Source organism: Pagrus pagrus (genome assembly GCF_965226575.1).
Source record: "Pagrus pagrus genome assembly, chromosome: 22".
Lineage (NCBI taxonomy): Eukaryota > Metazoa > Chordata > Actinopteri > Spariformes > Sparidae > Pagrus > Pagrus pagrus.
The window spans coordinates 235,001-249,039 of record NC_140204.1 but is presented as its reverse complement, the minus strand read 5'-3'; the positions used below and the strand labels follow the sequence as shown (position 1 = coordinate 249,039).

The 14,039-nt window shown below is 46.7% G+C and overlaps 1 protein-coding gene across 1 annotated transcript in view; it reads left to right on the top strand.

Annotated features, from left to right (window-relative positions):
* The first annotated feature begins 99 nt into the window (after positions 1–99).
* tsc22d4 (TSC22 domain family member 4) overlaps positions 100–14,039 on the top strand; it is a 14,075-nt gene continuing 135 nt past the window's right edge. The window contains exons 1-7 of the mRNA XM_084344311.1: positions 100–571; positions 1,030–1,948; positions 2,063–2,774; positions 2,987–3,120; positions 13,028–13,079; positions 13,617–13,779; positions 13,885–14,039. The exon at positions 13,885–14,039 is cut by the window's right edge and continues 135 nt beyond it. Coding sequence (XP_084200437.1) covers positions 2,115–2,774; positions 2,987–3,120; positions 13,028–13,079; positions 13,617–13,766 — 996 coding nt within the window. The 5' untranslated portion in view covers positions 100–571; positions 1,030–1,948; positions 2,063–2,114 and the 3' untranslated portion in view covers positions 13,767–13,779; positions 13,885–14,039. The remainder of the gene's footprint in view (positions 572–1,029; positions 1,949–2,062; positions 2,775–2,986; positions 3,121–13,027; positions 13,080–13,616; positions 13,780–13,884) is intronic.

The window sequence follows — 14,039 nt, the reverse complement described above, 5'->3', positions numbered from 1 at the left end:
ACGTGTTAGATGACGTCACACACAGGCGCCGCCCAGTCCGACAGACGTTCATGTGCTGTGCTCGCTCTCGTGTCGCTGGCGCGCACGTCCCGTGCGTTGTGTTGTGAGAGCAGAGATGGAGGCTTCAGAGAGGAGGAGGAGGATGAAGGTGTCTCCTGCTCGCTGATTGGCTGCTGTGTAGCGACACGCGCCCGTTTACTGGAGGAGCAGGATGTACAGAGAAGAAGAAGGAGAAGAAGAAGAAGAAGAAGAAGAAGAACAGTAGAAGAAGGAGAAGAAGAAGAAGTTCTGTTCTTTGGAGCAACAGAAGAAGAATCTAATTAAATCCGTAGAAGAAGAAACTCGGAGGACTTCCTCTTCGAACTTTTTCTCTGGAAACTCTGCGCGCGCTCCCGCCGCAGCCCGAGGCTGTACTGCGCATGCTCCTTCGCTTCCTGTGGAGAATGGACCGATTGTGTCACCGGGGCCGCTGCTGACGTCACACGAGCGGAGGGAGGGAGGGAGGCGCGAGGCCGCTGATCTTGATCGGGAGCAGGAGCATCGGGAGCGCGCACCAGAGGAGCGCATGAACGTGAGTGTTTGTTTACAGTGATGACGTCACAGGGTGTGATTTACTGACTGTAAAGATTCTGAGGAGGAGACTGTTTACTGTTTGTTTACTGTTGTTTACTGTCTTTATTGTTTGTTTACTGTTTGTTTACTGTTTGTTTACTGTTTGTATACTGTTTGTATACTGTCTTTACTGTTTGTTTACTGTCTTTACTGTCTGTTTACTGACTTTATTGTTTGTTTACTGTTTGTTTACTGTCTTTACTGTTTGTTTACGGTCTTTACTGTCTGTTTACTGACTTTATTGTTTGTTTACTGTTTGTTTACTGTCTTTACTGTTTGTTTACTGTCTTTACTGTCTGTTTACTGACTTTATTGTTTGTTTACTGTATGTTTACTGTTTGTTTACTGTCTTTATTGTTTGTTTACTGTCTTTACTGTTTGTTTACTGTCTTTATTGTTTGTTTACTGTTTTTACAGACTTCACCTCGATCCCTCATAACATAATCAGCATGCAGGCATTTTAATCCAGCCAGTGTAGTAAAGTACTGCAGAGTCGTACTGACTGTTAGTGTCTGATGTTAAATGTACTCAAGTATCAAAGTATCAGTAAAGTAACTAGTAACAGAAAATGGGAATACTCAGGTAAAGTACAAGTACCTCAAATATGTACTTAAGTACTGTACCTGAGTAAATGTACTTAGTTACATCTGATCACTGCCAGCAGCTGGAACAATGTGAGTTCATGAAGTAACTGCAGCTGTCAGATAAACAAAGTACAAATACTTCAAACTGATGAACAGGAAGTAGAACATCTCCGACACTGAGAGTACAAATACTCCGAAGTACTCTGAGTAGAAGTACTCAGAGTAGAAGTACTCAGAGTAGAGGGAGGTATGAAGTACAGTCAGTGTGCAGACTGACTGTGATTGTTTTGAACAGTTGAGATCCTGCAGAACCTGAAATACACACACACACACACACACACACACACACACACACACACACACACACACTCATGTTAATCCAGGTTGTGCAACAGGCAGCAGACTGAAGCAACAGAACAGAGTGAGTCAGAGGAAACAGGAAGCACAGAAGAAGAAGAAGAAGGAACAGCAGCTGAAGGGCGAGAGACACTGACCAGAACAGGAAGACAGAGAGAGAGAGAGACAGAGAGAGAGAGGGACAGAGACAGACAGGATGTGTGGTGAGACAGTTTAAACTTTATTAACTTCAGACTGAAACAGACTGTAGAGTCTGTGGGTTTGTTGTTAGACGTTACGGGGACATGAACCTGAGTCTGCACTGAGAGGACACCTGCCCTGTGTGGGGACACCTGTCCTGTGTGGGGACACCGGTCCTGTGTGGGGACACCGGTCCTGTGTGGGGACACCAGCAGGTAAACTTTAACACACCTGGTCTCAGGTTCAGGTGATTGACAGGTTGTCTCAGTGACAGTTAACTTTTACGTCCTCGTTGATACAAGTTGTTTCTGTGTGTGTGTGTGTTTCAGTGAGTCTGTAGTGTGTGTGTGTGTGTGTGTGTGTGTGTGTGTGTGTGTGAGGATGAGCGGAGGTAAAAAGAGGAGTGGCTTTCAGATCACCAGTGTGACCTCAGACTTCAACCAGACTCCAGTGGGCCAATCAGCATCCAGCGAGGTCCTGTCAGCCGTCCAATCAGCAGCTTCCTCCTCGCAGGGAAGCTCCTCCCAGCCGACCACGCCCTCTGTGAAGAGGAAGCACATCTCCCATGATGCACCGGGACCGGGGGCTGGCTGCTCCTCCAGGTTCAGGGTGGTGAGGCTGGCGGTGGGCGGGGCTGGCGGCGGTGGGCGGGGTGAGCCGTATCGCCGTGGGCGATGGACGTGCACTGAGTTTTTGGAGCGACAGGAAGGGGCGGGGTTCAGGAGGGTGTTGGACACCATGAGACACGCCCACTCACTAGAGTCCCTGGAGATGATTGGCCGGGACAGAGAGAGAGGCGGAGTCCACTCCCAGGACACCGCCCACCTGCTGGATCAGCCAATCAGAGGCAGGGAGGGGGCGGGGCTCGTATTACGCAGTGGACCACCCTCCCCGACACACCAAGAGCCAGTCAACATCCGGCTCCTGGACCGCACCGAGCCAATGGGAGTACAGGGTTTGAACTACAACCCGCCCCCTCCCTCGCCCCGCCCACGACTCGTCCCTCCTCCTCTACGATTGGACGTGGACGCTGCAGGACGGGTAAAGATACTTTTCTATTGGACGGACCACGGTAACACACCTGGTCATACCGTCTCACCTGTCTCTCCTTTAGTCAGTCCCAGCTGTCTGTCTCTCTGTCCTCAGGCTGTCTCACCTTTCTGTCTCTCCTTCAGTCTGTCTCTCTGTCAGTCTGTCTCACCTGTCTGTATCTCTGTCAATCTGTCTGTCTCACAGGTTTGTCTCTCTGTCAGTCTGTCCTCAGGCTGTCTCACTCTCAGCCTGGTTCCCCCCCTGCTGGACCGTACCATCCCACTCTGACCCCCATTCAGACTCCAGCTGGCTTCAGTCTGGACCAAACCATCTTCAGCCTTCCAGGGGACGACAGGTAATGTCTGTCTGTCTTTCTGTCTGTTGTCTTTAGTCTCATGTCAGCCTGAAGTTGAAATTGATGAACAGGACAGAATCATCTGCAGACGGACGCTGGGCCGTTCGTTAGCTCATTAGCACATTAGCAAAACTCTGATTACACACATGGAGTCTGAGGACGGAGGTCTGATCTGAGGACGGAGGTCTGACCTGAGGACGGAGGTCTGATCTGAGGACAGAGGTCTGATCTGAGGACGGAGATCTGATCTGAGGATGGAGGTCTGATCTGAGGACGGAGGTCTGACCTGAGGACGGAGGTCTGACCTGAATGAGGTGAAGACTTCAAAACCAGCAGGAGGAAACACAGAGAAAGATCAGACACACACACACACACACACACACACACACACACACACACACAGTCCATAAGTCTGTTTTCACTGTGCTGACGATCAGCTGACACTGTGGCGAGAAACTGAAAGAATGTGTGTGTGTGTGTGTCTGTGTGTGTGTGTGTGTGTGTCTGTGTGTGTGTGTGTGTGTGTGTGTGTGTGTGTGTGTGTGTGTGTGTGTGTGTGTGTGTGTTGGATTAAGACGGACAGAGGACCCATTCATTCAGAGCCTCAGCAGGACGTCTGAACTGTTTCTGTGAGCTGGACTCTGATTCTGCTCTCTGATTGGCTGTAGACTAGTTGTGAAGTCATCAGTCAAATCAAATCAGTTTTATTGATACAGACCAAAATCACAATCACATCGCCCTGATGGACTTTATAATCTGTACAGGGAGCGACATCCTCTGTCCTCAGACCCTGGAGACGAGTGAGGAACAACTTCCTGTTGATGGGAAGTTAGAAACCTGATGAAGAGCCAGAGGAGGATCTTCTCCAGGGCCGACTGACACGCAGTAGATGTCGCAGTTTACAAGTTGCACTGACAGAATATCAGATACAGTTGATAATGTATGTAAAGTGTGAGGATCCAGGAGACGACGAGCAGGACGAGGCATTGACCTCCTGTCCACCATGGTGACCTGGAAGAGGACACACAGGATCATTAGTAACAGACAGAAGATCAGAGTGAGGAGGCAGCAAACTGTCCAGAATACAGATAAAAGGAGAAGACAGAGGAGAGCGAGGACCCAAAGGAGCCCAGGTGACGATCCGGATCCAACAGTATGTGAGGCAGCAGGAGCCACGAGAGGTAGATGTTCCCATGGCCCGTGGTCCAGAAGGGAGCCTGAATGAAAAGAGAGGAGGAGGAGGAGGAGGAGGAGGAGGAGGAAGCTGTAGAGAGTGAGAGAGCGACACAGCTTGCAGCTTGTAGGAACAGAAAACAAACAAAATATAGATACGTTAATCAGAATAAACAGATTGTTTCTCGTCGGCAGGACAATGTGGAGTCTAATACTGTAGGAACTCACTGAGACTGAGACCGACCCACTGAGGAAGCTAGCAGTCAATGTCAGGACTAATTAAAGTCAAAGGAGTGAGTTTTGAGTTTAGAGTTAAAGGCGTCAGTAGAGCCAGACTGTCTGATGTCAGCTGGGAGGTTATTCCAGAGGAAGGGGCCCGATGGGAGAAAGCCCTGCAGCCAGCTGACTTCTTCTTCACCCTGGGAACCATCAGGAGCCCTGAAGTCTGAGAGCGTAATGCACGAGTTGGAGTACACGGTATAATAAGATCTGACATGTACGACGGGGCAAGGCCGTGTACAGTTTGTATGTCATCAGCAGCACCTTAAAGTCTGATCTTATATGTATTAGGAGCCAGTGCAGTGAGGCGAGGATTGGTGAAATATGATAAAATTTTCTTGTAGTGTTGAGACTCTAGCTGCAGCAGTTTGAACCATCTGAAGACTTTGAGTGCTCCCATGTGGAAGACCTGAAAATAAGGCATCGCAGTAATCCAGCCTGGACGAAACAAAGGCATGAATCAGGATCTCTGCGTCAGCTGTGGACAGGAAGGACCTAATTTTAGCTATATTGCGCAGGTGGTAAAAAGCGATCTTGGTGATTTCTTTTATGTGCTGATTGAAAGAGAGGCTAGAGTCAAAAGTAACACCTAAATTCTTAACAGTTGAACTTTGAGAAATAACACAGTTGTTGAGAGTTACTGTCACGTGATCAAAGTGGTGTCTTGTGTCGAGGGGGAGCAATGACCAGCATCTCAGTTTTATCTGAATTTAGGAGCAGGAAGTTTTCTGACATCCAGTTCTTCACTGCACCCAGGCAGGTCTCCAATTTGGTGATTTGAGATGTATCATCAGCTTTTATGGGCACATACAGCCGAGTGTCGTCCGCATAGCAATGGAAATGTTTTCCATAACTCCAAATAATTTGGCCGAGAGGTTACTATATAAAAAGGAGAGCAAAGGGCCCAGAACAGAGCCCTGGGGAACTCCATACTTCACATCAGTAAATATTGATGCAGTACTATTATAAGAAACACATTGTGTTCTTTCAGACAGGTAAGATTTTAGCCAGGCTAGAGCCAGGCCAGAGATGCCAAATTGACTTTCAAGTCGGTCTTACAATATGCCATGATCTATGGTATCAAATGCAGCGCTGAGATCAAGTAGCAGAAGCACTGAAGTAGAGTTTGAGTCTAAAGTAAGTAGGATGTCATTTACTACTTTAGTAAGGACAGTTTCTGTGGAGTGACCGGCTCTGAAGGCTGATTGAAAATTAGGTAGCCTGAAAGTTGCTGGGACACAACTCTTTCTAGGACTTTAGAGAAGAAGGGAAGGTTGGATACTGGCCTATAATTATTTAGAGAGCCTGGGTCAAGGTGTGGTTTCTTAAGTAGAGGCTTAACCACAGCAGACTTAGAGCTAGCAGGAACACCTGTCATAAGTGATAAGTTAACGATATTTAACATTGTAGGTCCCAGTGCTGGCCATAGTTCCTAGAACAGTTCTGCTGGAAGGGGGTCCAGGACGGGTAGTTGGTTTGAGGATGAGACAAGTTTAGACAATATATCAAGAGATACTCTCAGAAGTGTTAAGAGCTGAGACTAACTGAGACTAACTGAGACTTAACTACTATAACTTTTATAATCAACTTTGACCAGGAAGCCAGAGATGAAGAGTTTATTTTTATTGTAATCTCATCAATTTTATTGCAAAAGACATCTCAGAAATCATTTGCGGTAAAGGATGCACAGCTCACAGACTGTAGCACTGGAGATATTAACAGATAGCCAGGACTAGACTCTTGGTTCGGAAGAGCAGTTTTAAGACTAGTACTCAAGAATAACAGACCACAGACCATCAGGTAAGTTTGAACTGCCAGCGTATTTATATAATTCACAAAAATAGTAGTAGACAATACAGACATAAAGTGGTACCAGGCAACATATACAGACAGAGGAGGCTTGTTCCCTTAAACAACAAAACCCAAATCTCAGGAAAATATAATTTCTCCCTATTTTGTCTCTCTAAGTTTATCCTAACTCTATTTGAGTTCGGAGATCATGTTTCAACTGGGCTCCTTTAAGTTATCTTGATTCTGGTTTCTCGTTTCTTTGAGTTGACTCAGTTCTCATTTTATCTCAGCTGGGCCTTTTTTAGTTTTTCTACCATCCATCTCAGTAGTTAATTTCAAACAATACATTAATCCTAACCCTAACTCCTAACTCCTAACCCAATTTGGCACAAAATAGATGAAAACATGAAATAAAACTTATCAATATCAATCAATAAACTCAAATTTCCACAACTCAGTGTGTATAATCAGTCCTTTGTTCGGTCCTTTAAAGGAAAGAAAAGTCCAAATGAATCCACTCAGGACTCTACTGAGGGTTTAGTCCTACGAAGAGTCAGGTGTTTAAATCAGCGTCCTGGTCCCTCCGGTGCGGGTCGGCTCACAGACAGACTCTTATCTGCTCCATCACCAAGCGATCATCTCAGCTAGACATAAAAACCAGGCCTGTTCAGCCGGACACCAGGGGCCTTGCGTGGATTTCCTACTGAAACATGGCGTACGCTAGAATCCAGAAACTGTTGTACGCACAAAAAAAATCAGATGTATCAAAGTGTGCGTACGCGTCGATCCAAGCACTTTTCCTTTGTACATCCCAATCAACGTGGATTTGAGCGCACATGTAGAAGTGCTAAACTCCTCCCTGTCCACGCCCTCATTTAAATATGCAAATTAATTTAAATAGGGCCTGCACCGTGGATTCCCCTCTCTGCACCATCAGATTTAAACCATGAGTAAAGGGAAGAAGCGCAACTTCACCGAGTCTGAGCTCGAAACGCTATTAAATGAAGTCGAGACTCGAAGATCTGTATTATTTGGCAGCCTCTCGTCAGGGATAAACACCAAAAAAAAAAAAAAAATGTGAGTGGGAGCGTGTGTGTGAGGCAGTGAACGCTGTGGGGTCGGAGCAGCGCTCACTCACTGAAATTAGAAATAAAAAATGGTCCGACGTGAAGGTGGAGGTGAAGCGGAGGATTTCGGCCCAATACAACATGTGAAATAGATTTAGTTTCCTTTGTTCATGCACCACTTGATTGAATCACTATTGCTTTTTTCAAAAGAAATAATATATATTGTGCTACCGTTAGTGGGAAACAAACAGAAGGACAAAACAACTTCATTACAAGGATTGACAAGACTGATCACACTTAGGCTATATTAATGACTGCAGAAGTGCGCCGTGGCTACTGCAATGTGACATTTCCAACTTTACGCACGCATTTAATGACACAAATCCTGAACACAAGGAGACAATAAAGGGCTTGTTAGCTCTGCCGCTCTATTTTCACCAGGGAAAAACAAATGCACATATTTGAATGCACGTGCCCAAATGGGCATTGTGCTGGTTTACATTCGGGGCGCAATTAAACGGATACATTATTTACTCACCGAGAAGCCGCCCATCACACACCGCGCCAGCCTCCAGCCTGTTACCAACCATGCTGTTGGTAAGAATGAACGAGTCACGTTGAACCAGGCCACCTTGCCACGATGTTGGTGAGCTGCATTTGTGCATCACATATTATTTGAACATTAACTGAATGAATATGTTTCCTGTTGACAAAAACAAATTCATCCTGTGATGGCGCTTTTATAGCAACATGTGTGCAGTCAATAGCTCTGATTACATTAGGGAAACCGACTCTTGCTGCAAATTGCGCTTTAATGTTGGCCTGTTCAGCAGCATTGTATGGGAATTTGATGTACCTGGATGACATTCTTATGATCCCGTCCCACACAGCTGGCATGGCTCGGCTCAGAGTGGACTGGCACACTCCTGACCGGTCGGCCAGTTCCCTCTGGAAGGCTCCTGCTGCAGGAACCCCAGAGTGGTCAGCACCTGTGTGGGCATGGACAACCCCTGGCTCCTGGCTGTGTTTCGTTCTAGGGCCGGCCGCAGCTCTGCGCACATCTCCAGTAACACTGGCCTCGGCGACCTAAAACGACTCATGAGCCAGTTGTCGTCATTTGCCAACAGATCTTCCCGTTCTCTAAACACCCTCTCACGTCTGATATTACCATTTGCGATGTCTTCTAACAAGGCCAAGGCCGCCATTGTTAATGGCATTATTTCATCACTTTGCGCATGCTTTTATGATTTATGATCCATATGATTGCAAACACGTGTGTGTGTTAATTGTCCATTACCGTGTCTCTGATGTGCACATTACTCTGAGGACTAATTGTTTTCACATAATTAACAGTTTCCCAGCATCACCTCAAAGTGTCGCCAAAGGAACAATAGCTGTAGAAACGTGCGTACGCCAGCCATGAAGCTGGTGTGGGGCACCGCACATTTCCATGGTCATTTCACTTTTGATACATCTGACCGTTGGCGTGGAAAATGACGTACGCCACGTTTTTGTGCGTACGCAACATTGATACATGACGCCCCAGGCCAGGTTTTCTCTTTCTCTCTCTATTTTCCCTCTCTCTCTCCAGTAGGTGGCGCTGCAGCCACCTGATTGGCTGTTACCACTGCACACGATAAAGGAATAGCACAAAAAGTAAAATGACAGAAATGATCTGTAAACTACTTTTTAATGAGTGGAAATTGTTAATGAACTTAATGACTAATTTGCTCATTGTATTTATTAATGATGTAACCTGTCACCTGTCTATTTGTTTAAGGTTATATTAACCCTGGTTACATGTGGCTTCTGAGTCAGTTTAGCCACAGTGTGGAAGAGAAACCCAGGATTATGTTTATGATTGTTTATTAGTCTGGAGAAATGTGCTGTCCCAGCAGCATTAAGAGCACACTTGTAATTAAGTACACTATCAGGCCATGCATGATAAAACACGTCTAGTTTAGATTTTCACCTTCACCTTCCACTTTCCTGCAGGACTGCTTGAGATCTCAAGCTTCATCAGTAAACCAGGAGTAGATTTCTTTGGTGGTCTTGTCTTAAGCCTGATTTATGCTTCTGCGTCGCGGCGACGGCAGAGCTACGTCGTCGACGCAGACCCCTACGCAGACCCTGCGCCGTAGCCTGACGTGCGCCTCCAAAAAATCCTGACTACGCGCCACGTCGACGCGTCGAGACACGAACGGCAAGGACTGGGATTGGTCCGCTCAGACCGTCATTTCCGGCAGTTGCTTTTCCGGTCAACAGTATAACAACACCGCCAGTTACTTCTGCTGCTTGCATGCTTGTCTCCTATTGCTTGTGAACTCCATGCTTTGTGAGATCCCAGCAGGGCAGGAGGAGTATTGGTGTTGTGCAGCATGTTTGTAAGCCCCACACTGTGACCAGAATGCTACACAGCATATCCGCTCTGACCGCAACTGCAGTGCAAGAACCCCCCAAAACTAGGGCTGGGCAATATGGCCTCAAATCAATATCACAATATATTGAGCAACTCACCTCGATAACGAAAATGGTCTGCATTTATATAGCGCTTTTCCAGTCCTCTCGGACAGCTCAAAGTGCTTTACAACACATGCCACATTCACCCATTCACACACACATTCATACACTGATGCCGGAGGCTGCCATGCAAGGCGCCAGGGTTCAGTATCTTGCTCAGGGATACTTCGACATGTAACTAGGGGGAGCCGGGATTCGAACCAGTGACTTTCCGATTACTAGACGACCCGCTCTACCTCCTGAGCTACAGCCGCCCCGATAAATGAACGATAAGTACAAACCCCCCACGCCTAAAAAAAAAGGTAGTGTCACTTGTAAACAAATAATAAATAATGTAATGAACACAAATGTCAATAAAACACTGAAAAAAATATTGCAAATAACACTGCCATGTGACAGGTGACAACTTTAAACTCTTTTAAACAAATAAGAGCACTGATGATTAAGAATAAGAGGGGCTTGAACAGGGCACTTCAAAAAGGAGCAGCAGACTTGGTATCCTGACCTGTTTACTCAGACTACTGTTGTAGATGTGAATCTGACTCATGGCTGCATGTGATCACTCTACTCTGCACACTAGTGTTTACTCCAGGTTCTTGCTAAGAAACACTAGCATGTTTACCCTTTCAGGTTTCAGGCAGGATCTGAGGCATGTAACAATGTTTCCTCCAGAACTGAAACAGCCACTTTTAAGATGCACCCGTGCACCTCCATTGTAAATGAGTTTGACCTGGAAACGAAACTACGGTGAATCTGAAAAGTGGGTTTGACTCGTGTTCATTCACAAAATAAGCCGACGCGTTCCCTTGACGCAGAACTTTGAATGCTCAATGACGGCGTAGGGTCGGCGACGCAGGAGCATAAACTAAGCTTTAGTGGAGACCGGTGCCACAGAATCAAGGTCAGAACCAAGTACTGAGTTACTTCATTAGTGAATTCTTCCACAGGTTCTGTCACAATCACTAAAGGAGCAAAGACTCCAGGCAGTTTTTTACTGAGTGTCGTGATGGTTGCTGGGCTGATATGACGGGAGGTAAAAACATGTGTGTCACCGGTATCAGGACCGGCTAATCAGTCCCGCAGGTGTGTCCAGGTGTTGAAGCTGCACTCAGGTACCTTTAACACTGGGCCGTACAGTTACATGTAAATGATTCATACTTTAAACAGAAGCTTCTGAACCGGTGGTCTCCTCAGCTGGCTGTCATGTAACTGGACCATTAAGGTTCTGTCCTGTCAAAGTGTCTCAATAATAATAATAATGATTCATGTCGGTCTGGTTCTGGGAGAGGCGTCGCTCTGAACTCTCTCCAGGTGAGCTGTTACAGTCATGACTGTCAGACTGACACTTCCTGCAGGTGAACTCTGTGGTCTTCCTGCCACACCTCACCTCTCTGAGACCCGGGTCGGCCCAAGCACACAAACTCAACGGGAATGGGTCTCTGTCTCTTTACCGCTGTGAGACAGGACATTTTTTATTAATGTCTCAGAGAATAAGTCCTGGATCTGATGAGGTGTCTGGTGTCTGTGAGTGAGGACAGTGTAATGTTGGGCCGGGGCAGAGGTATGCTCTCTACTGAGCTCTAAATGTATTATGGTTGTGTTGTTGTTGTCCTGCACGGAGTCTCTACAGCTCAGAACCCGTCCACGCAGCTCAGATCAAACCTCTGATCATTGGACAGAATGAGACCAGTGTGAGCGAATGAATGAAGCTCTGTTCTGACTGTGTTCTGAGTGGGCCGGAGGAGAACCACACTGCACTCTTTCTATTGGCTGTGACAGTGAGTGGGCTGGAGCTGGAATGAGACAGCAGCCAATCAGAGAGCAGAGAGTGAGTGTGTGTGTGGGAGAGAGAGAGAAAATCAGAGGTCTCTCGCTCATTTAGAGGAAACAGAGTTAAAGTGTGAAGACAGCATCTGGATGCTCTGAGACAGCTGCTGCTGATTGGACGACCCTCTAAAGTAAGGACCTGTGAGGTCACAGAGAACCAGCCAATCACAGACAATCTGCATAGAAACGAACTCATCAAATAGAAGATAAGAGACGGAACAGGAGACAACAAGGAGACAACGAGGGACAATGAAGAGTCTGGACCTTAACAAGAACAAGAAACCTCAATGAGAGACATCGCAACTTAACAGCTGTTCCTGCTGAGTGGAGCTGAACTCTGATTGGACGGTTCCTGCTGTGTGGAGCTGAGCTCTGATTGGACGTTCCTGCTGAGTGGAGCTGAACTCTGATTGGACGGTTCCTGCAGTGTGGAGCTGAGCTCTGATTGGACGGTTCCTGCTGTGTGGAGCTGAACTCTGATTGGACGGTTCCTGCTGTGTGGAGCTGAGCTCTGATTGGACGGTTCCTGCTGTGTGGAGCTGAGCTCTGATTGGACGTTCCTGCTGTGTGGAGCTGAGCTCTGATTGGACGTTCCTGCTGTGTGGAGCTGAGCTCTGACTCGATGGTCAGGTTTGACGGAGGGCTGTGATTGGTTAGACATGTTTGGTAGTGTAAAGAAAATGATCTCAGGGCGACGTCAGCCTTCCTGTCCCCCCTCTGACTCCGCCCCCTGTCCTCATCCTCAGCGACGTCCCCCGTCAACTCCACCCCTCCCCCTCAGGACTCTACAGCTTGTTGCTAAGCAACCAGAGAGACCTACTGTGTTACGGGATCGTAGAAAGGTCAAAGGTCAGGCGTTGGGTGTCAGAGAGTCGTGGCCAGGGGCAAGGCTGATGACCTCTGAACCCAAACCCAGAATGAGGTCATTGACTCCGCCATCCTGGGGTCAGCCAATCAGAGCTACCAACCAACCACAACCTCTCATGACTGCATCAGCCCCGCTCCCAACCCTGTCCCAGAATCCCCTGCTCCCCGCTGCCCCTCACCCTCATTGGTCGGTCCCCATTAGAGCCCCACCCTGTGGGCGGGGCTCTGAAGCCACCATGATGTCACTACTGCTCTTCTGCCACAGGTGCCACCTGTCTGTCTATCATCTGTCTCCCACCTGTCTGTCTCTCACCTGTCAGTGGTCCACCTGTCTGTGTTCCACCTGTCTGACTCTCACCTGTCTGTCTATCTGTGTCTTACAGTAGTTCCAGTAACAGTCTGATCGCCATCGACAACAAAATAGAGCAGGCCATGGTGAGTTTGATTTCAACTGTGGTTCTACTGCAGTTTAACTGTTGTTTAACTGTCGTTAACTGTAGTTCTACTGCAGTTTTACTGTAGTTCTACCGTAGTTTAACTGTATTTCTACTGTAGTTAAGGTTAGGGTTCTGCTGTAGTTTGACTGTGTTAACTGTTTTTCTTTTGTTGTGCATTTTTTTGTAATTATTGATTGGAGCATCTGCACCCTCTACAGGATCTTTTTACATTTACATTTAGAGCATTCAGCAGACGCTTTTGTCCAAAGCTTACAATAAGTCCATTTGTCACAAGAAAGAAACCAAGTCACCGTCGACAATGAAGAAAAGAAAAAATAGAAACAATTTTCAAGCCCTCGTCTGAGCAAAGTAGCTGCTGTTCATCAGGATACTTTAGTACAAAAGTACTGTGATGTAAAGCTGAGAGTCAGAACATACAAGTGCATTTATTATTTTTTTTGGGTTAGGGTTAGTGGTGTTTGTACACACTCTGACCTGTGTGTGTGTGTGTGTGTGTGTGTGTGTGTGTGTGTAGGACCTGGTAAAGAGTCACCTGATGCTGGCAGTCAGAGAGGAGGTGGAGCTTCTGAGGGAACAAATCAGAGAGCTGCAAGAGAAGAACCAACAGCTGGAGAGAGAGAACCACATCCTGAGAACACTCATACACAACATACACACAACATAACACAACACACACAACGTTACACACAACATACACACAACATAACACACAACACACACACGCTACACATAACAGACAAACACACAACACACATACAACAGACAAACACACAACACACACACAACAGACAAACACATGACACACACAACACACACACAACACACACAACACACTGACACAGTGTGACACTGAGTTTAACAGTCTGATAATCAGACTAATAAGGACCCTGGTAACCATGACAACAGATTGTTTGTATCAGCTAAGATGAAAATGATG